We start from the raw sequence: 23804 nt of genomic DNA, 5'->3' as shown, positions 1-23804 counted from the left end.
TCACCATTTTGTTAAAAAATGCACCTGTGATCTAACCATCAACTATAGTTGCTTAGATCACAGGTGCATTTTATTGTTCATAATCTGAAAAGGTTTATATATTCAAACTGCATGTATGACGAGTACATGCGAGAAGATACACCATCTGGTGAGGTTTTTGTCAACCTTAGGTTTAAGCCTGTTCAAGGTCATACGCAGTTTTCTTTATTCTCCTGCGTAGTAGATGACGTCATCAGATAGGTTTGAACCTGTTCAAGGTCGCGTAACTGCGTAGTTTTCTTTGTTCTATTTCTAACTGCGTAGTAGATGACGTCATCAGACAGGTTTAGACTTGTTTTGTGAAAGGGGTGGGGGAAATTTCCACGAACCAGATGACTCATTCTGTTCTAGAATTTTCTAACTGCGCAGTAGATGACTCATTCTGTTCTAGAATTTTCTTACTGCGCAGTAGATGACGTCATCAAACCGGTTTCGAGGTAGAGGAGTGGGGGTAACTACGCAGTATTTTCTGCCTATAAGCAGCTCGCTGAGAGCGTACTTCATAAAAAACGAAGTACATCTCTCATGATTAAACAGTATTCAGTGTTATATAAAATATAGTAAAGTTTAGTGTTGTGAAGTACGCGAGTATAGTCCAGTGTGCAAAAACTATTGTGTGCATAAACTGTAGTCCAGTGTACCAAAAACTATCGTGTAAATTCAGTGTGTGTATAAACTATTGTGAACATAACCTATAAACAGTGTATATAACCTACAAACAGTGTATATAACCTATAAAAGTGTACATAACCTATAAACAGTGTATATAACCTATAAACAGTGTGCATAACCTTCAATATTGTGTAAACAGACAGTAGTGAAGTGTGCGTCTTCCCAAGATGGCTCAACCTAACCTCATTGAGGCTCTCAAAAACTTGGTGGACACTATTGCTGTCTCATATGCTGATCTGTTAGGAGAGCAGCTCACTGATAATCATCGTCAAAGGTGTTTAAGGGTGTGCAATGAAACTATCCAGTACTTCAACACTATATTACTCGATCCTGGAACATCAATTCAAGTGAGACGAAGTGTTCAAGCACACATCAACCAACTCAACTGGTTTGCCGATCAGTTCTCCAGACTCGGTAACCTAGTTGTTGGTGGAGATCTTAACCAAGGAGTCAAATGGCGGGACTTGGAAAACGCTTTCGCTGGTAACATCCAGACTGGATGTATTATCAACCAGCATCACAAAGATCCAGCATCATTTCTCCAGGCCTCACGGGACATCGTCATCAACAAGGTGCAGAGTGTCTTGAGAGATCTGGCAGGGTTGAAAGTGAATGTTGAACTCTTTTGCACATTCCGGAAACATCAACAAGACATAGAAGAACGAAAATCTTTTGTCACCAAAAGTCGCGAAATTCGCCCTGCCACATCTCTTCAGGATTGGTTTAGTCAACATGTCTACGACAAATTACTACAAAGAATCGAAGATTTTGAACATGAGGGTTCTGGATGGAGTCTGCTTGGACCGAACAGCTTGATGGTGACTATGTCAAGATTCGCACCAACCCAAGTTGGAAACTCCACCTTCGTTAGATTACCAAAGGATATTGTCAAGAAGAATGCGGTTACAAACATCCAAAATAAGGATGAGTTCTGCTTCCTATGGTGCGTCAATGCTGCGTTACATCCACCTATTCTCAATCCAGAACTACCTGAAGAATATCAACACTTTAGCATCAGATTGAACTATGAAGGTATAGAATTTCCAATTAAACTTAATGACATTCCGAAATTTGAAAAAATGAATAATCTTAGCATTAACGTATACAGTATAGAGTCGGAATTTACGAGTAAAAAGTCTGAGAAAAGTGTTATTATTCCATTATATTTAAGTAACTCTGAATCAAAAATACCTGCAATTCATTTATTGATGATTAAAAAAAGTGTAAATTATACAGATAATTTAGATCATATTGAGTCAGTCTATCACTTTGCATGGATACATAATCTTTCCGGATTAATTACTAAACAAATAACTAAAGGTAAACATAAATTGTACTTTTGCGATCGTTGCTTGAATCATTTTAAGCATCAAAAAAGTTATAAAGAACATATATCTGATTGTTTCAAATCTAACAAAATCCGCATGGACTTTCCGAACGAAAAAAACCGAGTTTTGAAATTCAAAGATTTCAAATCTAAAGATCCTGTACCGTTTTTAGTCTATGCAGATCTTGAATGCATACTCGAACCCCAGGGAGATGATGTCAAAAAAGTTCACAAGCATGTTCCACACAGTATTGCTTACTATGTACATTGTAGCTATGACAATACATTGTCTAAATTTGAATTGAACCGTTCTCCAGATTGCATCAACTGGTTTGTTAAATAATTAGAATCATTAGCTATTGACTTTGAAAAAATTTTTAAAGAATCCCATCAAAATGAAACCTCTTACTAAAGAACAACAAGATAGGCATAATCAGGCAACTGTTTGTCATATCTGTGAAAAACCTATAACATCTCCTAATGATAAAGTTTATGATCATTGTCACTTCACCGGGAACTATAGAAACGCTGCTCATAAATCATGTAACGTTAATTATCAGAAATCTACCATTATCCCCATTGTCTTTCATAATTTATCCGGCTATGACTCACACTTTATAATTAAATCCTTAGCTACAGTATTTGAAGGTGAAATTTCATTACTACCGATCAATAAAGAGCGTTACATTTCTTTTACAAAATCAGTTAAAAATACTTCAGTCTCTTTAAGATTTATTGATTCATTTAGATTCATGGCTTCCAGTTTAGAGAAATTAGCTTCATACCTTGATGATAGTGACAAGAAAATTACACAATTATACTACCCAGACCCTGATAAATTCAAATTAGCAACACGTAAGGGTGTATTCCCATATGAGTACATTGATAATATTGATAGACTTGATGAAAAACAGCTGCCTGATCAGGATTCATTTTTTTCAAAATTAACCAACTCTACCATTTCTGATTATGATTATGCATTTGCTCAAGTAGTTTGGAATGAGTTTGATATTAGTACTCTCGGTGAATACTCAGATTTATATTTGAAAACAGATGTACTTCTTTTAGCTGACGTGTTTGAAAATTTTAGATTGAGTTGTTTCAAAACATACAATCTTGATGCCATACATTTTTATACAGCACCAGGTCTTTCAAACTCTGCAATGTTGAAGCATACTGAAGTAGAACTTGAACTGTTAACTGATCCTGAGATACTTCTTTTCATTGAAAAGGGTGTTCGTGGTGGGGTATCGATGTGTGCTAATAGACATGCTGAAGCTAACAACCGGTATATGGGCAAAGATTTTGATTCAAACAACCCCGAAACATACCTGATGTACTACGATGTAAATAATTTGTATGGCGCAGCGATGAGTATGTCTTTACCCCAGGGTAAATTTGAATGGGCTGAAAATGTAGATAATGTAGATCAGTTTTTCAATGATGATGAAAGTGTAGGCTACATCCTTGAAGTAGACCTACACTATCCTGAGAAATTACATGATCTACACAAAGATTTGCCTCTCTGCCCTAAACATTTTATACCACCTGGCAGCAAACAACAAAAATTAACAACAACTCGGTATGATAAGACTAATTATGTAATACATTATAAGAATTTGAAACAATGTTTAGATTTAGGCTTAGAACTTAAGAAAATACACAGATTCTTGAAATTTGAACAATCAGACTGGCTCAAATCATACATTGATAAAAATACTGATTGTCGAAAAATAGCGAAAAATGATTTTGAGAAAAATTTTTACAAGTTGATGAACAACGCGGTTTTCGGAAAGACAATGGAGAATGTTCGTAAATACAAAGAAGTTTGGTTAAGAACAAAGTGGGCGGGGCGTTATCAGGTATCAGACCTGATTTGTAAGCCAACCTTCCACAGCGTAACTGTATTTGATGAGGATATAGTCATAATTGAAATGAAAAAAGCTAGAGTTGTTTTTAACAAGCCAATCTATGTAGGCTTTAGTATCTTAGACTTATCCAAGACTTTTATCTACGATTTCCATTATAATTATGTAATGAAAAATTATGAAACGACATCTAAATTATTGTATACCGATACAGATAGTCTTATTTACCAATTTAATGTACCGAACGTATACGAAGACATCAAACGTGATATCTCAAGGTTTGATACCTCTGACTACCCACCCCAAAATGTCTTCAACATTCCGTTAGCAAACAAAAAGGTCCTGAGGCTTATGAAGGATGAGAACAATGGAAAAATCATGTCCGAGTTTGTGGGTCTCAGAGCCAAGCTCTACGCCTTCGAGATTCACAATCCTGAGAAGGAAAGAGATAGGATCAAGAAACGGGCAAAGGGTATCGGAGGATCTACCTTGAAGACAATCACGTTTGATGACTTCAAACGATGTCTGTTTGAAAACGTATTATTAAGAAAAGAGCAGTACATGATAAAAAGTAAAAATCATCAAGTACACACAATAAAGCAGGAGAAACTTGCTCTCAGTTGGGGTGATGATAAACGTGAACTTATTGAGGCTAGCACTAATACCCTACCATGGGGTTACAAGGGGCCACTAGTTTTTAAGAAAAGAAAGATTGTGCAAGATAATAATAATGATAATAAGAAGCAAAAATTACTGTAAAATTAGTAATATTAAAAAACAATGTAAATATAGTTTTAAGGTTTGTAAATAAAAACAATATATAATTTGTGTTTTACATATTAGATTTATTTATCCAACTATTATGCTTAGTATCAAATCCTAGCCATTTAACATAGTATTTATTTCCACGTTTTCTAATTACTTTTTCAACAAGATATACATCTGGATATTTGACTTTGCTGAGTTCTTCATTGTAAAATCCTCCTTCAATTGGTTGATCCTGATAGTCCACGAGCTTGTACGTCGTTGGATTCGTGTTCTGCACCGACTTGATTGTGAAGATTTCTGTTGTCCAGTTTGGTGTGTATCCCTTGTCAAACACATGCTTGTACTTGCTGATTCGGACTTTGTCTCCAACTTTAAACTTCTTCTGTTGTAATTTGACTTGCAGTGGTTGATATATGTTTTCCAATAGTTGTTTCTCCTGAGCAGCGGTAACATCAACAGGTTTCATTTTGATAGTGCGATGTTTAGTGTTGTTGTAAGTATTCACCAAGTCATCAAGTATATCGGTCCACTTGTAGCTGCAACGAGCTGTGAATTCTCGCCACATTTTAGTCTTGAGTGTTCTATTGAAACGTTCACATATGGATGCTTTGAGATTGCTGAATGTTGAATACAGATTTATCTTGTGCTGCTTCATCAGATCTTTAAATTCTTTGTTGTAAAACTCTTTACCCTGATCAACATGGAGATTCTTAGGTACACGACCTTGCTGGAGTACAGACTTCATAGCACTAGTGACATCTACACCACCTTTTGATTTAATTGGAACTGCCTAGGCATATTTAGAAAATATATCTATGATTGTAAGCAGATACTTGTGTCCTTTATTGACTGTCGCATATGGAATCATCTCAACCAAGTCAGCTTGCCAAGTCTCGTCGAGACCTCGGATGTCAACATGACGACGTTTATAGTTTCTGCGAGCCGGTTTGTGAAGCTCATTAGCTATCACTGTCTTTTTGTCGTTCATTGAGTTTCTCAGTGAGATATTTGATATTATTTTGGTGAGAGGAAAGTACTGCTTTAACTTCCTCAATAGATGTCTGCAAATTTCCCACAGCAGCCTTCAGTATTACTATTTCAGAGTGTAAATGTGAAATAATCTCTTTCTGTTCACTGTCTATACTTTTATTCAGTTCAGACATCTGTCTCAGTACAAACTGCACTGTCGCCGCATCATGTTCATTTGAAGGATTACCGAGATTGCACAGCCTTTTATTCTCAATGTTATAGTTTCCATCAGAAGTTACATTGAAACCTCTACCAGCTGGCCCTCGTTGACCTAAGTTATTGTCCAGTGGACGTCCAAATATATCGATGCTCATGGTTGTGAACACTTTGACTGTCAATGTGTGAATGATTTAATTTTTCAGAAGCTTTTAATATATAACTCCAGCCTCCCTAAGCTCTTCAATAATTGACATGATTTCATTCGTGTGACTTGGATTTCCAGCAGCTTGAGATGCCATAAGTAGTCGCAAACGATCAACTAGTTCATTTGGATCATCCCAGTAAACATAGTCCATTGGTAATCTCTGTTTTCTTGCAATCATATATTTTGGTAACCCTTTACCGAACTTGGTGATAAAATCAGCAATGTATTTATTGAACTTGATTGTTGTATCTTCATAAATGGTACGATTTGGATCATAATTTTTCCTATGAGCGTTGGTATGTTGAATTATGTCCAAGTACTTTTTCTTATCATCTGGGGTGATGAGTGCATCCTCTGGTGATTTTCTAAATAATAATTCCAACAACCCAGGAGTTATTGGATAATTTTTTTCTTTGACAGTTATTGTATCATTTGCAAATGAAATAGGTGAATCACCCATATGCATTTCACCGCGTTTTCTGCGTACACCATATCTCATATCATTATCTTTATGTTTTTTACTTAAACGTTGTAGATAATTAGTGAGAAGAGGATTTCTACGAGCTGGAGTACTTGTTGATGGTGGTGGCTGAGTAATAGCAAGTGCTGTATTCTCAAATGAACTTTCATCATCTGTTATTAAACTGTTGTATACTTCTGGATCATCATATAAAGATTTTTCAACCTCTTGTTTTTCAACCTGTGGTTTTTCTTCTTTTTTAATATTTTCCCCTTTCAACTTTGAAGATTCAACTATACTCTGGAGTGGTGTCACAATAGGCTTGAACATTTCCTCCATTGCTTTCTCAGCTGTATCTTTACCCAACTTCAACATCTTGTGCTTCCGTCGGATGGCATCACTGGCTTGAGATATCTGATGCAGAATATCTTTCTGCTTTGATATTTCTTCAGGCTTCATGTTGACAGGTTAACGTCTACAGCATGTATGACTATCACACTCTAAAGTACCTCAATTTATACTAATGAAGCAGTCGAATCCTTTGCGATACCTACCACTGTTCAATTCACTGTCTTTATCTATTACCACAAACCCATATTTATTCCAACATGCCGAGCATAAATCTCTGAATGAGTTGTACGACATGTCTGTATTGACATGATCATTATAAATATGCTTCAGATTCATTTCATCTTGATGGAATAGCACGAGAAAGTTTGCATTATCTCTAATCAGATGCTTCGGTATTCGTGTATAAGTTTGACAGAGATAAAAGCTGTCTACATCCTTGTGTCGACCCATGCAGAAAAAAGCCTTGATGTGATCTTGTTTTTCACAAGCAACATCATCAAATATCATCAGGGAGTTAGGTTTAGCATCTTCAGGCTTGATTACAGCTTCATGTTCACTGAATGTGAAGAATCCAATACCATCAATCTGTTTAAGCAGCGTCTCCAGGAACTGATACTTTGGTTGGTTAAGAGACTTTGAGTAAAGATATATATTCTCAAACTTCAAACCGTTTGGATGTACAATAAGGGATAGTAGAGCGTTGGTCTTTCCACAGTTTGATGGTCCGCAAAACACTGCACGGATACTGTTGGGAAATAAAGCACCGTGTCGTTTGAGTTTCGCACCGGTTCCTTGAACAATTTGATCAAAATTGATAACTGGCAACTGAGCTCTTGGTTTGCTATCCATGACTGCTGATTGTATTCTGAGCTCAAGAGGTATATATACCGGCTTATATAGATAAGCGAATCAGTCTTTGATGTGACATGTCTGAGAGCAGACGTGGTGAAGGTTTATTCAACAACATAATCAATAAGCTTCCACTTGAACTTCACATACCAGGATATCAGTATTGTGGTCCGGGAACAAAGTTAGCTAAGAGGTTAGCTCGAGGTGATCCAGGCATAAATCCTCTGGACGCTGCGTGTAAGGAACATGATATAGCTTACTCGAAAAAATCGTGAAAATTTAGAAGCCCGTCACGAGGCTGATAAAATCCTTGCTGAGAAAGCGTGGCAACGATTTCAAGCAAGAGACGCTGCTATTGGTGAAAAAGCTGCTGCTTGCAGTGTGAATAAAATCATGAAGTTGAAAAGACGTTTCGGTATGGGTCTTAAAAAAGAAAAACCTATTACAAAGCGTAAGACAATTAAAAGAAAAACAATGAAGCGTAAGACAGTCAAAAGAAAGACAACCAAGAAGAAGGATGTTGCTCTGAGACAGATTGTTGATGAAGCTAAAAAGTCCATGCAGCCTGGTGGAGATCCAGTTAAAACAGCTCTTGGAGGTGCCCGCAAAGCTGTCAAGAAAGTTGGTGGGAAGAAAAACGTTCGATTGCCTCGTATTCTACCAGTTCCATCAAAGATTGGTGGAGTACTTCCATTCTTGATTCCCCTGTTTGCAGGGTTATCAGCGGTTGGTGCTCTAACAGGTAGAGCTGCAGGTGTTGCAAAAGCTGTGAACGATGCCAGCGCAGCCAAAAATCAATTAGCTGAAAAGAAACGTCACAACTTGAAGATGGAGGAAATAGCTGTAGGTAGAGGATTATACCTCAAACCTTACCGCAGTGGTATGGGACTTTATCTGAAATCATACCCAGAAGGAGCTTGCTGCAAGAAGTCAAAAAACCAGTAGAGCTACCACATCGAGCACTGACTAACATCGACTTATTAAAGTATGCCAAGCTGCTTAAAATTCCAAATTTTCGAGGAGTTTTTATGAGAAATGATTTACCAAAATCTGGACCAAAGACAAACGAATCAGCAATAATAAATTCAGATGATAAACTTGGACTTGGAACTCACTGGGTTGCATACAAGAAGAATCATAATCAAGTAATTTACTTTGACAGTTTTGGTAATCTACAACCCCCACAAGACTTGATGAAATATCTCGATGTAGGTAGCGTAAAGTACAATCATAAAAGATATCAAGACTTTGATACAATCATATGTGGACATTTGTGCTTAAAATTCCTGGCTGGACAACTATAAATTGAAGTGAGTCGGGACAACAAGCGTCAGTCATGGCAGAGTCATTCACCTTGACACTATCCGGAAACTCCTCCATACTGGAGGCAAATTATTTTCCGCCGATTGAGCTATCACCAACAAAAAATTATGTACTTGGACTCGTTAAGCTCCTGACATTCAATTCAATACCAAATATTGATGTTGGTGCTAATAAATTTTATGTGTCATCAAAAAGATCCAAAAGAAGTACAATCAAGAGATTTCAAGAAATAACTATACCAACAGGGAGTTATGAAATTAAAGATATTGAAACTTATATAAACAAGACATTACCTGAACTAAGTTTCACTTTAAAAGCAAACAACAATGAGTTGAGAAGTGAAATAAGATGTGATCAATATATAAATTTTGAGCCTGAAGATTCCATTGGATCATTACTTGGATTTACCAACCGCGTGCTTGAACCTAACACAGCACATAATAAATCTGATTTACCAGTCAAAATATTGAAAATCAATGCTCTGAGAGTCGAGTGCAATATAACTACTGGATCGTACATCAATGGTGAGAAGAATCACACAATCCATGAATTTTTCCCGAGGGTTCCAGCAGGATATAAGATAGTGGAAGTGCCAACAAACATCATTTACCTACCAGTCGCCGTACGAGCAATACACAACTTGAGGCTCCGCATTGTTGATCAGGACGGGAGAATAGCAAATTTCCGTGGCGAGACTATAACGATAAGACTGCATATAAAAAGTCTGTAATGGGTATCGTATATGAGACAAAGACTGGTAACGGGTATAAAAGGATTGCAGGATGTCCAAAGATTATCAGTCATCATCGAGCTCTGAAAGTGTTGACACGTCAAAACGCAGAGTTCCTAAAAAGTCTAGGACTAAAATTACGTGGAAAATTCACAAGATAAAAATAAATTTTTGTTGTCTAGCTTGTGTGATACCATGGCGGAAATCTTAGATATAAAAAAATCAATTATTTTCGATGAGTCTATTGCACACTATGAAGCTCATTCACACTTACCATATGCATCATCAACATTCAACAACAGTGATGAAATCAGGATTGCTGTTCAACATTAAGATCTGTGCTTGCTCCTAAGCAAGAGCACATTACATTTTTATGGAAGAATGAGGAAAGCTGATGGTACTGCTGTAAGTGCTACTACGAAGATGGTCAACATGGCTGTTTGTCATATGTTTGAAGAGATACGTTATGAACTCAATGGTGCAGAAATCGATAGATGTAAGAATGTTGGTATCACCAGTGTTATGAAAGGATACGCTTCTCTGAGTCCGGGACAACAAAATATTCTGGAAAATGCTGGTTGGATTGTTAATGAAGATGACAACAAGCTGACTGATAATAGCGGTTACTTTGATGTCTCAGTACCGCTGAGTTTCATTCTTGGATTTGCTGAAGATTATCAACGAATTATCGTGAATGCCAAGCATGAATTGATACTGATCAGATCAAATACTGATCAAAATGCTTATGTTGTTACCGTTGAGAATGAAAATGTTTCAATTACGATTCAAAAATTGAGTGGATTGTACCATACATAACAATGTCTGACAAGCAAAAAATCGAGGTGTTGAATTACATAACCTCCGATCCAGCTATTCCAATCAGTTTCCGGACTTGGGAATTGTATTAGTATCCACTGCTACCAGCTACCAACAAGCATATTTGGGTAATCAAAACAACAAATCAGCTTGAGAAACCTCGTTTTGTTATCCTTGGATTCCAAACAGCAAGAAAGAATCAATCGAATCAAAACGCAAGCGAGTTTGATCACTGCAGCATAAGAGACATTAAGCTGTTCTTGAACTCTCAGAGTTATCCATATGGAAATTTGAACCTCAACATTGTGCATAATCAGTATGCCTTGATGTATGATATGTACACAAATTTTCAAAGTTCTTACTATGGGAAAGAAGCTGAACCGCTATTGGCTAAGAAAAAATTATTTTTATTTATATTATATTTATATTATATATATATATATATATATATATATATATATATATATATATATATATATATATATATATATATATATATATATATATATTATAATATAATAACCATATTATTATTATTATTATTATTATTATATATTTAATTTACAAGCATGTATGGAATACACTCACATTTTATGCTTGTTAAGGTGGATCCTAGGAGCTCCGCCGTCCATCTTACGGCATGAAATAAATTATTTTTATTTATATTATATTATAAGCTGAACCGCTATTGGCTAAGAAAAAATTTCTAAGTACAGCACCTCTGTATATAATTGACTGTTCCAAGCAGAACGAGTCAATCAAGTCTGGACCTGTGGATATACGTCTGGAGTTTGAATCGTCAGCACAGTTTCCAAATCAAACTGCTGCTTACTGCTTAATAATTCACGACCGAATAGTTGAGTACAATCCCATCAGCAGCACTGTGAGAAAACTTACTTAATGGTACAGTTTGACCCCAAGCCCACCATACATTACATGTATGTGTGGGACTTTGCATCCAGACAAGCGAGGAAAGGTCCATGGGAACAAGCAGCAAGAGACGGAGAACGATTTCGCCGACGAATACAAGAATTAAATAAAATTATTGATCCTATACTAATCAATAAACTTATTGTAATTAAAAATAATCAATAAACTTAATGTAATTAAAAATTGCAAATAAAGAAAAAACTTTTTGTAATTTTGCGTTTTTAACTATAAACCTTACTAGAATAAGTATAAAAAATTATTTAGTATAAAATTTAAGTATAAAACAATTATTTAGAATAAAAGTTAAGTGCACATATCAAAACACAATTCTCTCACAATTTCTGTAATTGATTTCCCAGAGTGATTAATAAGCTTGAATTTATTATAATTGGCCCCAATGTAGTGTCGATTTAAAGTATTGCATAAGATTAAAAATTTCATTTTAAATATCATATCAGGATTGTTGAGATATTTCTGGTTGGTGGTAGCAGGGAAGAACGTTGAAAAGTGGTTTTCCAGATCGATTTCAACGTTGAGTCCATGATCTGTCATAACCGTTCTAATCCCAGTTAGCTTGTAAGTTTTTCCCACCTCAAGTTCACACATCCTCTTGAACATCAACGGGCTTGGAGTTTTATCTTCAACTTTGACACGCTTAAAAGTTGTTGATCTCTCAATTTCATGCATTGTATCGGTAACAGGATGTTTACGGTACGGTGTCATGATTGAGATTTCTTCAGCAGATTTCAAGTAGCAGATTCCAGCACGAGGTAGCAGATTTCAACAGCTGGTAGCAGGCTTCAGAAAACAGTTTCAGAACAGCAGATTTCAAAAGCTTGATATTTTCTAACACACAACACTATGGTACTTCACTCGTACTTCACTTCGATGAAGTATGCTCGCGGCGCGCTGCTTTTATAGCAAGGTAATGACGTCATCTACTGCGCAGTTGGAAAAATTCTAGAATAGTATGACTCATAATCTAAAAATAGAAACTGCGCAGTTATGATAGATGACGCACAAGAAGTTTAACATAACCTGAAATCATAAGTTAAATGGTGGGAAAGCATAAACATAACCTGTAAAAATGAGATGACGTCATCTACTACCCAACAGAAATAGAACAAAGAAAAACTGCACAGCTACGAGACCTTGAACCGGTTCAAACCTGTCTGATGACATCATCTACTACGCAGTTTAAAACTCTACGACGTAGTTTGAATAACCAATCAAATTATTAATTAACCAATAAGATTATCGAGTGGTGGGGGTAAAATCCAGAGATCGGGTTATAAAAAGGTTGAATTGAAGTAAGAGTCATCATTCAGTCACTCTTCGTTGTCAAGAACAGTAAAAATGGAGATCATTCTAGACGTTCAAGTATTCAGAGGAGCTGATAATCGCTTCATTGTTAAGGAGTTGGCCTCAATAACAATTCAACATGATATTGTTAATATTGAAGAGTTGTCATGCACACTATTTCAACCGCCATATCACTGGAAGGTGTTACCAGTCAACTATCAACGTCTGAATACCTGGCTGATCCGAAATTATCATGGAATCGGTTGGAATGCTGGAACAACTTCATATTACAAGCTCAAAGAAGTTCTCAATTATTTAACTTGTAATAAAAAAATTATTTATGTCAAAGGTATCGAGAAAAAGTTATGGGTTCAAAATTTAATTGATTGTAATAATAAAATTGTAATCGATCTCGATAATTTCAAATGTCCCTCTCTAAAAGTATGAAAATTTGTAACAATCATTTTTGTAATTATCATGATCGTTTATCTGATTTATGTGCCTTGGAAAATGTAAAAAATTTAAAAGATTGGTTTGTAAGCACTCAATAAATCTAAAATAAATGAATTATAATTGTTATTATTATTTCATCCTAACACATTTAATTCAGAATAGAATTAATTATTGTTAGTTATTAAATTCAAATAATTTTCCAACACTACTACTGATATTAATACTTATCAACAGATGGCGTAATGGTTTTGACTTTTTAATTATGATAATCAATAATCAGTTTTTGTTTTCTAAAATTTTATAATTAATATTTGTTTAAATTAAAAGTCATGCATTATTTTATATAACCATTTAAAAATAAAAACTGAGTATTGATTTTCAAAATATATAGAAGATTTTTGGATTTGACGATACAGAGCACATCAACCCCATATTAGTTTATCAAATAATACATAACTTTTAATTTAAATAAATATTAATAATATTAATAACAAAATATTATAAACTAATAATAATTATTTATCTTTTATTTAAATTAAAAGTCATGTATTATTCTATATATGTATATATAACTAGAAAATTTTTTTAATATTTATGAATTGACAGCTTTTACGCTCTAAGAATAAACTGATAGTAGATGGCTCTAGTACAAGAAGCGCGAAATTCAAACTATCATTATGATAAGAAACTTAAAAAATTATGATTAAGTATAACTTATTGAATTTGAATTATAAATATTAATCTTAAATTAAAAATGTGAGGAATTATAAATAAAAACAATGAATTATTTATATTGAAATCCAATATTTTATTGATTAAATAATTCCACTGGTCATTTTTACATCAAGACTAGAATTAATAAATTCAAATTTATTATATTTTCCACCATGGAAACGTAGAAACAGATAGTTTGAATCTATTAATTCATTCAAACTCTTCAGGAAGTTATCATCTTTTAAATGTTGAATAGTTCTAGATGGTAGATAAATGTTAAATTCATCGTTTAGATTGGCAACAATCCTAGTCCCAAACTGAGTTGTAATAGCTTTGATACCATTAATCTTATATTCTCGATTAAACTCCAAATGAATCATTTTTTTAACAGGAAGAATCCCAGTAAGACAATTAACCTCATTTATCTTGGTAAGATCGATGATTGATAGCTGTAAAAATTTTTTAATTAATTAAATGATTCTTCATTCAATTCATATTTTAATTAGACAGTAAATGAATACTTACAATTAGTAATACTGATAGGCAGAAGATGTATATCACCAATACTTCACTACTGTCTGTCGACAACTGGTACTTCACTGGAGACGTGTACTTCGTTTTTTATGAAGTACGCTCTCAGCGAGCTGCTTATATAGGCAGAAAATACTGCGTAGTTACCCCCACTCCTCTACCTCGAAACCGGTTTGATGACGTCATCTACTGCGCAGTAAGAAAATTCTAGAACAGAATGAGTCATCTACTGTGCAGTTAGAAAATTCTAGAACAGAATGAGTCATCTGGTTCGTGGAAATTTCCCCACCCCTTTCACAAAACAAGTCTAAACCTGTCTGATGACGTCATCTACTACGCAGTTAGAAATAGAACAAAGAAAACTACGCAGTTACGCGACCTTGAACAGGTTCAAACCTATCTGATGACGTCATCTACTACGCAGGAGAACAAAGAAAACTGCGTATGACCTTGAACAGGCTTAAACCTAAGGTTGACAAAAACCTCACCAGATGGTGTATCTTCTCGCATGTACTCGTCATACATGCAGTTTGAATATATTAATCTTTTCGGAATATAAACAATGAAATGCACCTGTGATCTAAGCAACTATAGTTGATGGTTAGATCACAGGTGCATTTTTTAACAAAATGGTGAATTCACAATTCAAAATGGCGGATAGCGGTCACCAGATGGCGGATTTCAGATAGCAAATTCAAAATGGCGGATTCAGAATGGCGGATTTCAGATAGCAGCCACCAGATGGCGGAAATCTGATTCAAAATGCCGGATAGCAGCCACCAGATGGCGGATTCAAATGGTTGATAGCAGCCACCAGATGACGGATTCAAAATGGCGGATTCAAATGACGGATTCACAATTCAAAATGGCGGATAAATTTTAAAAATGGCGGGGAAATGGCGGACAGTAAGATGACGGCGGAATTCACCACCAACGCCACCTGCAAAACTTCGACTATATCCTCAAACTGTCGGTAAAACAGGTCACCCATATCGACAAATGGTACTTAGCATGGACACGAACCCTCTGCTGGTAAAACAGATTCCTGTAATGCCGGTATCATCCCCAGCTTCACTACTCACCACGCTCTCTCTTGCGAGCTTGCCCTGATAGCCAGCGCTTTCTCAGTAAGTGTTGACTCCCAGCAGTTACGGTTAAGTTATACATCAAGTTGGCGGTAATTCTTCACTCAACAACAGTTGTAAGCAAATTGACAGAAATCTACGGCCGCAACTTGAATACAAGTTAACAATCAAACTTGTAGTTAAATTTCCTTTCAACTTTACTACAATTTGAAGGAAATACTTGTACAGCAAGTTTTGACGTCTATTTGCAGAGTAAGTTATAGGTAACTAATAGGTAATCGCTCGCTTTGCCAACTCTTTCCGTCAAGTTTGCTTCAAATTGCGGACGTAGATTGACAGTAAGTTATAGGTAAGGTGGCTATCAGGGTGGTAACCTGCATGATCAAAAAAGAAGAAATCTGGTCAACTGTCGCAGCCTACGCGCAGCGCCTTTTAAAAGAAAAAACCGCAGAAAGGGTCCAGTAACCAGTAGAAACTAGAAGCAGGCGTCGTGAGACGCAGTATGGACTAGATTGAAGTCATACTAACGCGATTCCGACCCAGTCTTCTCTGTAACATCTATGGAGAAAGAAGAGAGGAGGATGTTTAGTCGGTATTGTTGCAAAATAATATTGACTTCTGAGTCCAACATACCCAGGCAAACACCTAGTCCTGGCATACGTAAATGTATTTTACCTCCTGTATAAAAAAAAAAAAACTCCCATATATGCATACAGACATAGTGACAATATCCCGGGGTTAGTCAAGAAAGCTTACTGTGACCTTAAAACGCCGAGATCTGATGAAATCTCGATTTTTGCAAAACGGGGTAAAAACTGTAACTTCTCGATTTTTGAAAATCTTCGATTTTCTTAGCGGGAAGTTAAAAAACATTGTTAATAATTTAAATTGTTGTTGGTATACATTTAAACAACTATAGGACTCACTTCTACCATAAGTTTTGCCTTGCTTAAACTAGACGTAAACTTTACGTCCAATTCCGGCCCCACGTTTACGTCAACTTGATTTCATTTGTGCCAACTGAGGATCCCTATACGATTCAAAAATGAAACAAAATCAATAATTGATAACCAAGTAAAATTTAGCGCAGGTGATATATCGGCTGCTAATAAACTCTATATCTGTTCTGACAAAGTTAATTGATAAAATTTGGTAAAAATCTGTAAAAACCCGAGTCGAAGTCTCCAACGTTATTCCAGCGTTTCCAACGTCTCAAACGTAATTCCAACGTTTCCAACGTTACAAGCGTTAATTCAATGTTTTGAAATTTGCAAATAAATAAACCCGAGTCAGAATAATAAACCTACATGAGCCTACATGAACCTATATGAACCTACATCAGCCTACAGAACAATTTACAATTGTTTTTGATCGATATTATTCAATTTATAAATTAAATTTTTAAGTTCTTCTATCAATAGTTTTTTAGTTACTATTGAAATTTATTTGTAGTCGACTATTCGATATTAGTATGAGTGTATTTTGTGAGGTTGCATTGATCAATTAAAACAATTAAAGATAAAAATATCGATCAAAACAATTAAAAATTATCCTGTAGGCTCATGTAGTTGGAAACATTGGAATAACGTTAGAGATTTTGACTCGGGAAGATTTTTTTTTTATGTTTATGCACGGAAAAAAATTACATGAGAAAATTAAGCAAATAATGATGTGAAGTTTACATTTTTAAATAATGTAGCAGTTAAAAAAAAATACTGTTAAATTCGCAAGATTGAAAATTAAAAAATTACATCTATGTACGATGCACGATGAAGTTAAAAATTATTTTTTTAAGTAATATTTTAGAAGAAATATTTTAGAAAACAAAAAATTTTTTCTTTTCTTAACTCACAGAAAATGAGGTTCCCCGTTTTGCCCCTCAACCACTTATTTCTAATGTAAACTTTGCATTTTTCCAATGCAAAATTTACAAATTTTATAATCCTAATTTTACATTTTTTATTGGGTAAAATTTATATTTATACTTATAAAAATTTGGAATAAGCATTGAAAATTTCAGTTAAAGAAATTGCAGATCTCATAAGTGAAGAAATCTGCCTAGCTTCAAGTGCGACGAATTTTTCTGTGTATTAAAATTTTCTCAGTGATATCAATTTTTATAGAATATTAATTTTACATGGTTTTTACGAATTCTATTTAAAGATGAGCCGAATTTAATTTCCACATGAAAAAAAAATTTTTTCTTCACTTTTTGAGGGTACTGCATTTTGGCCTCACAAAATAAAAAATTGTTTGATGGAATAGAAAAATTGAAACAAAAAAATTCAAATTTAAACAAAAAAAAATGAAATTTTGAAATAATTGAAATTTAAAACTTTTAAAAAGTTTAAACTTCTACAAAACCTTAAATTTTCGAAATGAAATTTTTTTCAACAATTTAATTTTTTAAAAGAGATTCAAATTTTGACAGAAATTTAAGACGATTATTAAGTAGATTTCTTTAGAAACCTATCTGTTGTAGCCTGTCTCATGTCGTAATTTTAAGGAAATGTTGTCATGATATGTTTCATTTCATCGAGTTATGACGAAAAATAATTGGCTAAAAAGTTTAAATATATATATGTGATATAACGTGCTATGTCAACAGGATTGCACCCACAGTTCTCAACCGATCGTCATGAAATTTTGTTGGCTCAATTTGTGGATCAATACCAAGATCAAGTTTGAAGATCTGAGCAAATCCGGCCGGTTAATTTACGAGTTATAGATATTTGGAAATTTTTTTATTTTCAAAAAAATTAGAATTCGGTCAATTTTATGAAAATAGTTTTCAAACCGTGGAAGATCCCAGATAGCAATATGACGTCTTTTACAGTTCTTAAAGAACTCTTATTTAAGATTTAGACGTCAGAATTTTGATCAAAATGAGGTCTCCAAGACGTTTCGAGGACGTCCAATGCGCCACCTAAAGAGTGAATCAGGACTTCATAGAGAGAGTTCTTAAAGAGCTCTTTTTCTGACTTCAAAAAAAGAGTTCTTAAAGAAGTCAGAATTAAGAGCCCTTTCTGACTCCAGAAAAAAATAGTTCATAGAGGGTGATTTTCAGGTTTTAATTCTAATTAATAATAAAAAAGAGCTTAAATTGAGAATAATCAAGTATATTAAAATATATTTTCTTCGAAGTAAAAAAAAAAAAATGCTATCGCTCGCAGCTTAGAATATGAATTTACTAGCGGTCACCCATCCAAGTATTTACCATGACTAATGCTGCTTAACTTCAGTGATGTGGTGTCCTCTGGTCTGCCTTGGCTATAGCTGCTCCTAATGAGATAGTAAATTTTTTTTTTCTACATAAGCTCTTATGTTCACATAAGATTATAAACGACTTATAGCAACGATAAAAAACTTGATATCAACTTTTCTACCCAAAAATAAAAAAAATTACCTTTCGATTTAATTATCGATAATGATTTAATTTTTAATAAGTAGAATTACTGAACGTTTTGTTATTTATGATAATATTTTTATAATACAAAAATAAATACACAGCGAAATGAGTTCACTCGAATGCGATTATTTTTATTTTTCTATCATTTTAAAAATTCTTCAATAACGTGAAAAAAATTTTTCTGTTCCTTATTTTGACGACGTACATAATCAGAAAAAAAACCTATTCAAGAGCTCCTATTCTTGATGTCTTACGAAGTCAGAAAAAAAGAACTCTTAACGAGCTCATATTTTTAATGTCTTGGAAAGTCGAAAAAAAAGACTTCTTAAACAGCTCATTTTTTTGACTGCTTACGAAGTCGGAAAAAAGACTTCTCAAAGAGCTCATATCTGTGATGTCTTATAGAACTTAAAAAAAACCTTCTTAAAGACTTCTTAATTAAGAGTTCCGAAAAATGAGGTCTTTAAGACGTCACATTTGGAGTTCTCAAGGAAGTTTTTGAAAAGACATCTTTAAGAAATCCTTCTGACTTGGATGTTGTCTGGGATAACTCAAATCTATGAAATTTATCTTCAATTTTACGTAATCTTTAATTTATGCTATTATTTGTCTAATTTTGATTATTTTTAGAATTCATTCTGCTACTTTAAAAAATTTGAAAAAATTTTCCAACACATGTATTTCCAGCCTTCATTTATCTTTAAATAATTTTTTATCCGTAAAAGATAGCTTAAATCTATTAAATTAATGTTAAAATTTATACAATTATCTTCAGTTAAGCTTTTACTTGCCCACTTTTGATAATTTTTTTTTCTTTTGATAATTCGGAAAATTAAAAAAAAAAATAAAAAAATTAATCTTCGACTTTTAACAGTAAATAACTTTTATATATTACAAACCCCATTTTGCAGGAAAATTTCTTCAGAAGCTTTATAAAACATTTAAAAATATTTTTTAAAACAAAGATTCACCCTAAGAAGAAAAAAAATTATTATTGTAATATTTTGTCTTTAAATTACAAATTTTTTTCAATATTCATCCAATAAATCTACCTATCCATATCGAGTGTGGCTGAGTGGTGTTTTTTAATTTTCATTCAATAAAAAAAAAATTAAGAATTCACTCCGTGGAGTGAATTCTATTGATTAATATAAATCAAATCCATCTCAGTTTGAATTTCACCCTCGAAAATAATAATACAATTGAATATCATCATTCTGCAAATTTTTTACAGTCAACATATGTATATATACATCAGTTTTCTCGCAGCAATTTAATGACATTAAAATTAGCTGTCACTTCACAATTGTTTTCATTTTTTTTAACAAATAAATTATAGCAAAAAAAATTATTTAAAAAAATGGACTTGTAGAAATTTTAATATATTAAAAATGAAATTTTTTAAAAATAATTTTTCCCTGAATAAAAAAAAGTATTGAGACAAAGAAAAAAGTATTAAAAAGAATTGGATTGACTAGAAAACCAATTCTTTTCAATACTTTTTTCTTTGTCTTAATACTTTTTTTTAATCAGGGTTGATAATAAATTTTTTTGTTAAAGAAAATTAAAAATAATTTTTTAGAACAAATTTTTTTTTGCTCGACGGGCAGAAAGCGTCAAATTTCGGCCCGCTGTGCTAAACGAAATTGCCACTTTCTGCCTTCGTCGAGCAAAAAAATAGCATACACTCCTCGGGAAGTAAATAAGAAAGCCTCAGATCACATGTTTGTTGACCTCGGCTTCGCCTCGGCCAACAATTACATGTGATCTGAGACATTTCTTACTTTACTTCCCTCGGTGTGTAATATACTATTGATAAAGAAAATAAAAAAATTGTCAAGTGACAGCTAACTTTAATGTCATAGCAATTTAATGAGAGATATTATTTCTTTGATCACATATTAAATATTATTTAATTATTAACCGTTCCTCTCTGATCAACATTTTTCAGAAATGTTTAGTTGTCGAGATCTAAGTAACAGATCTCGCATTATTTAATTTAAATAATGCATTATTTAAATTTTATCATCAACTAAATTATTGGTAAGTGAGAGTTGCGGTCACGCCAACTGGTGATCAAATTTGAAACTAGTGTAACCAGGTCAGGTGTTGAATCACCGTACAGACTGCGTGTAAACAAATCCATTTGTTTACGTATAATTTCAATATTTTTTCGATCAAAATTAGTTTAAAAAATTATTTTAAATTATAAGAAGAATGTTTTTATCAATAAATGAGATTTTGGATCACTTGGGTTCTACACCCAAGAGCCGAAACTTTATCGAGGGTGAACAAGTTGTGAATTCTAACCACTTAGTTTACACAGGAATTTTAAATGAAAATAGTGAACAATATAAGTTGTTGTCTTACTGTATACAATCCTCGAAAAATCGAGATGATCCGCACGAGATAAATACCGTAATTACCAAAACTGGAAAAATTGTTTCATCGATATGTAGCTGTACAGCTGGACTAAGTGAACGGTGTAAACATAGTGCTGCGGTATTATTATTTTGTACTCGGTAAAATTTACATTTTAAAAAATTTTCTCTACAATGTAATTATCATTTAAAGTTTAATCATTTATATTTTTATCATTTCAGTAATGATTTGACTAGTTTAAAAATAGAAACATCTACCGACAGAAAATGTCTTTGGAGTGCGCCACGGGATTCTTGTTTAGAGCAATATAATGCAAAGCCTTTGAGTGAGCATAGTTGTTTTAAGATCAAAAATAATCATCTGGAGTTGGACAAGGATGTCAAGAAATTAATTAAGGAAAAATTGTATTCGAAACATTTGAAGTCATCTTTATCGGAGCATGCGTATGGGCGTGAATGATTGATTTTAATAACTAATTTTTTTTCTATTGAAAATTATGATGAAGTAGATATAGTTAAAAAAAAAAAATATATATATATATATATATATATATATATATATATATATATATATATATATATATATATGATTCTTTTTTTCAGCTATCAACAAATCAAAAATATTCACGCAATCAATTTTGTATATATTTCAAAGTTAAAGAAAATTCTATTTTCTTTAAATTTACGATGAATTCCTTATGCTTATTTACAATTTATATGTCAACTGCTTCATTTTTAAAAGTTTATTTTTATATATTTTTATAGAATATTTACTTCATTACGCATTTTACAATTTTTGGACATATTTTTATTTATACATCGTATTTTATACATTGTTTTTAAATTTATTTATAATAGAGCTGGAAGACATACTCCACTACTTCACACTGTTGAGACTCTACCACCTGAATACCTTCGACAGATTGAATGTTTGATATCTCACTTATCCTCGTCATCAATCCTTTCTACAATTTCCGATCAAACTTTTCGACCTCTGCGAGAATGTTGTCAAAAAACTTACGAACAATTAATAGGAGATCCTTTTCATATTTGTAAAGAAACAAAGAAATTTTATAGTGTATGGCAAAACGAACGAAAGTTTAGAATCACGGGTTCTCGATGCTATGAATTGTACACATACCGAAAAAATCTAAAACCAGATTGGCAAAAAAAATCTCTCAAATATTTTTATCCAAGCACTATTTCTAATGCAGCTATAAACCACGGTTTAAAATTTGAATCAGATGCAAGAAAAGCTTATGAAAAATATGCTGGAGTAAATGTATTTCAATGTGGTCTCGTAGTTCCAGAAAATAACCCTTGGCTTGGTTACTCTCCCGACGGAGTTATATTCGAATACGATAAACCTGTCAAGTTGATTGAAATCAAATGTCCACATGAAGGTAAATCTTTGAGTATGGATGATATTATTTCTAACATACAAAAAACTCCGGAAGACAATAACAATTTAACTTTGAAAAAAAATCATAAATATTATGGTCAGGTTCAACTTGGGATGGGTATTTTGAATATTGAAAAAACGGATTTTATACTATTTTCTTCTCATGACAAAAGTATGAAAATTATATCTGTTGATTATGATAAGAAATTTGTAAAAGACTTATTTATATCCTTAAAATTTATATTTTTCAATCAAATGTTGCATTATGCTTGCGAAAGTAAGCAACATAATTAAAAACTTGTACGAAAACAACTATTTTTGTAAAAAAAACTTTGTTAAACACTTCAAAAATATTTAAGCATGTTTATGTTTTCAACTAATAATTTTTATTATGAAGTTTTAATAAATTCTTACTTAATTACATTTATTATCGTGTCTTAATTATTAATCTGCATCATTTGACATAAATTTATCATTACTTAAAATTGAAGAACTTAAATTAACAATTGCACCAATAATTGTTAATATTTCTTTGCCCTTGTGAACAAGGCCACTTGGCATTCGTGAACCCAACACTTTGAATACTTTAAGTCTTTGATTAGATCTTTCTACATAAACTCGTGCTCTGGCAATTTTCGCATTTAACCGCGATTCTTCTCGGGAAAATTGCTGTTTTTCTTTCTTGAATGGAGGGCGAATGAGAGTTATATCTTTGTCTTTGCATAATTTATCAACCTTAAACCCTTTGTCGACCATTATTGCTTCACCTTTCTCTAATAAATCTAAAATCTTAGACTGTTCAAATATAGCATCATCCGAAGATCTCCCTCCATACATTGAACTAATGTAAGACAACGATCCTCCAGGAGTCACTCCAGTCATGAATTTGATGGTATATGTACTTTTATATCGTGAATATGTTGCTTGTTGACAGCAAAGTGACTTTGGTTTTTGTATGAAGATTTCAGTACAGTCCAACACTACTCTAACATTTCTAAAGT

The 23804-nt window shown here is 33.3% G+C and overlaps 1 protein-coding gene and 1 long non-coding RNA gene across 2 annotated transcripts; one reads left to right on the top strand and one right to left on the bottom strand.

The window, feature by feature from the left end:
- Positions 1–14065: 14065 nt before the first annotated feature.
- Positions 14066–14806, bottom strand: LOC141531571 (uncharacterized). Its single transcript, XR_012479955.1, has 2 exons — positions 14521–14806; positions 14066–14444 (listed from the first exon to the last, which is right to left on the bottom strand). It is a non-coding gene; the product is annotated as an uncharacterized LOC141531571 (long non-coding RNA).
- A 6304-nt stretch (positions 14807–21110) lies between these two features.
- LOC141529811 (uncharacterized) lies at positions 21111–23230 on the top strand. The gene is made up of 3 exons (XM_074246525.1): positions 21111–21542; positions 21624–21845; positions 22260–23230. The coding sequence occupies exons 1-3, from the start codon at positions 21238–21240 to the stop codon at positions 23095–23097; spliced, it is 1365 nt and encodes a 454-aa protein (XP_074102626.1). The 5' UTR covers positions 21111–21237; the 3' UTR covers positions 23098–23230.
- Positions 23231–23804: the final 574 nt, after the last annotated feature.

The sequence above is a fragment of the Cotesia typhae genome, unplaced genomic scaffold (assembly GCF_013202065.1).
Source record: "Cotesia typhae breed Kobodo isofemale line unplaced genomic scaffold, CoteBio_Ctyphae contig_119, whole genome shotgun sequence".
Lineage (NCBI taxonomy): Eukaryota > Metazoa > Arthropoda > Insecta > Hymenoptera > Braconidae > Cotesia > Cotesia typhae.
Note: the sequence above shows the minus strand (reverse complement) of the source record. Positions and strands in the feature narration are given on the sequence as shown.

Coding starts and splice junctions, on each gene's coding strand:
- LOC141529811 (XM_074246525.1), top strand. CDS start 21,238: ATGTTTTTATCAATAAATGAGATTTTGGATCACTTGGGTTCTACACCC. Junction 21,543..21,623: donor GTATTATTATTTTGTACTCG/GTAAAATTTACA, acceptor TTATCATTTCAG/TAATGATTTGACTAGTTTAA. Junction 21,846..22,259: donor TCATCTTTATCGGAGCATGC/GTATGGGCGTGA, acceptor TATTTATAATAG/AGCTGGAAGACATACTCCAC.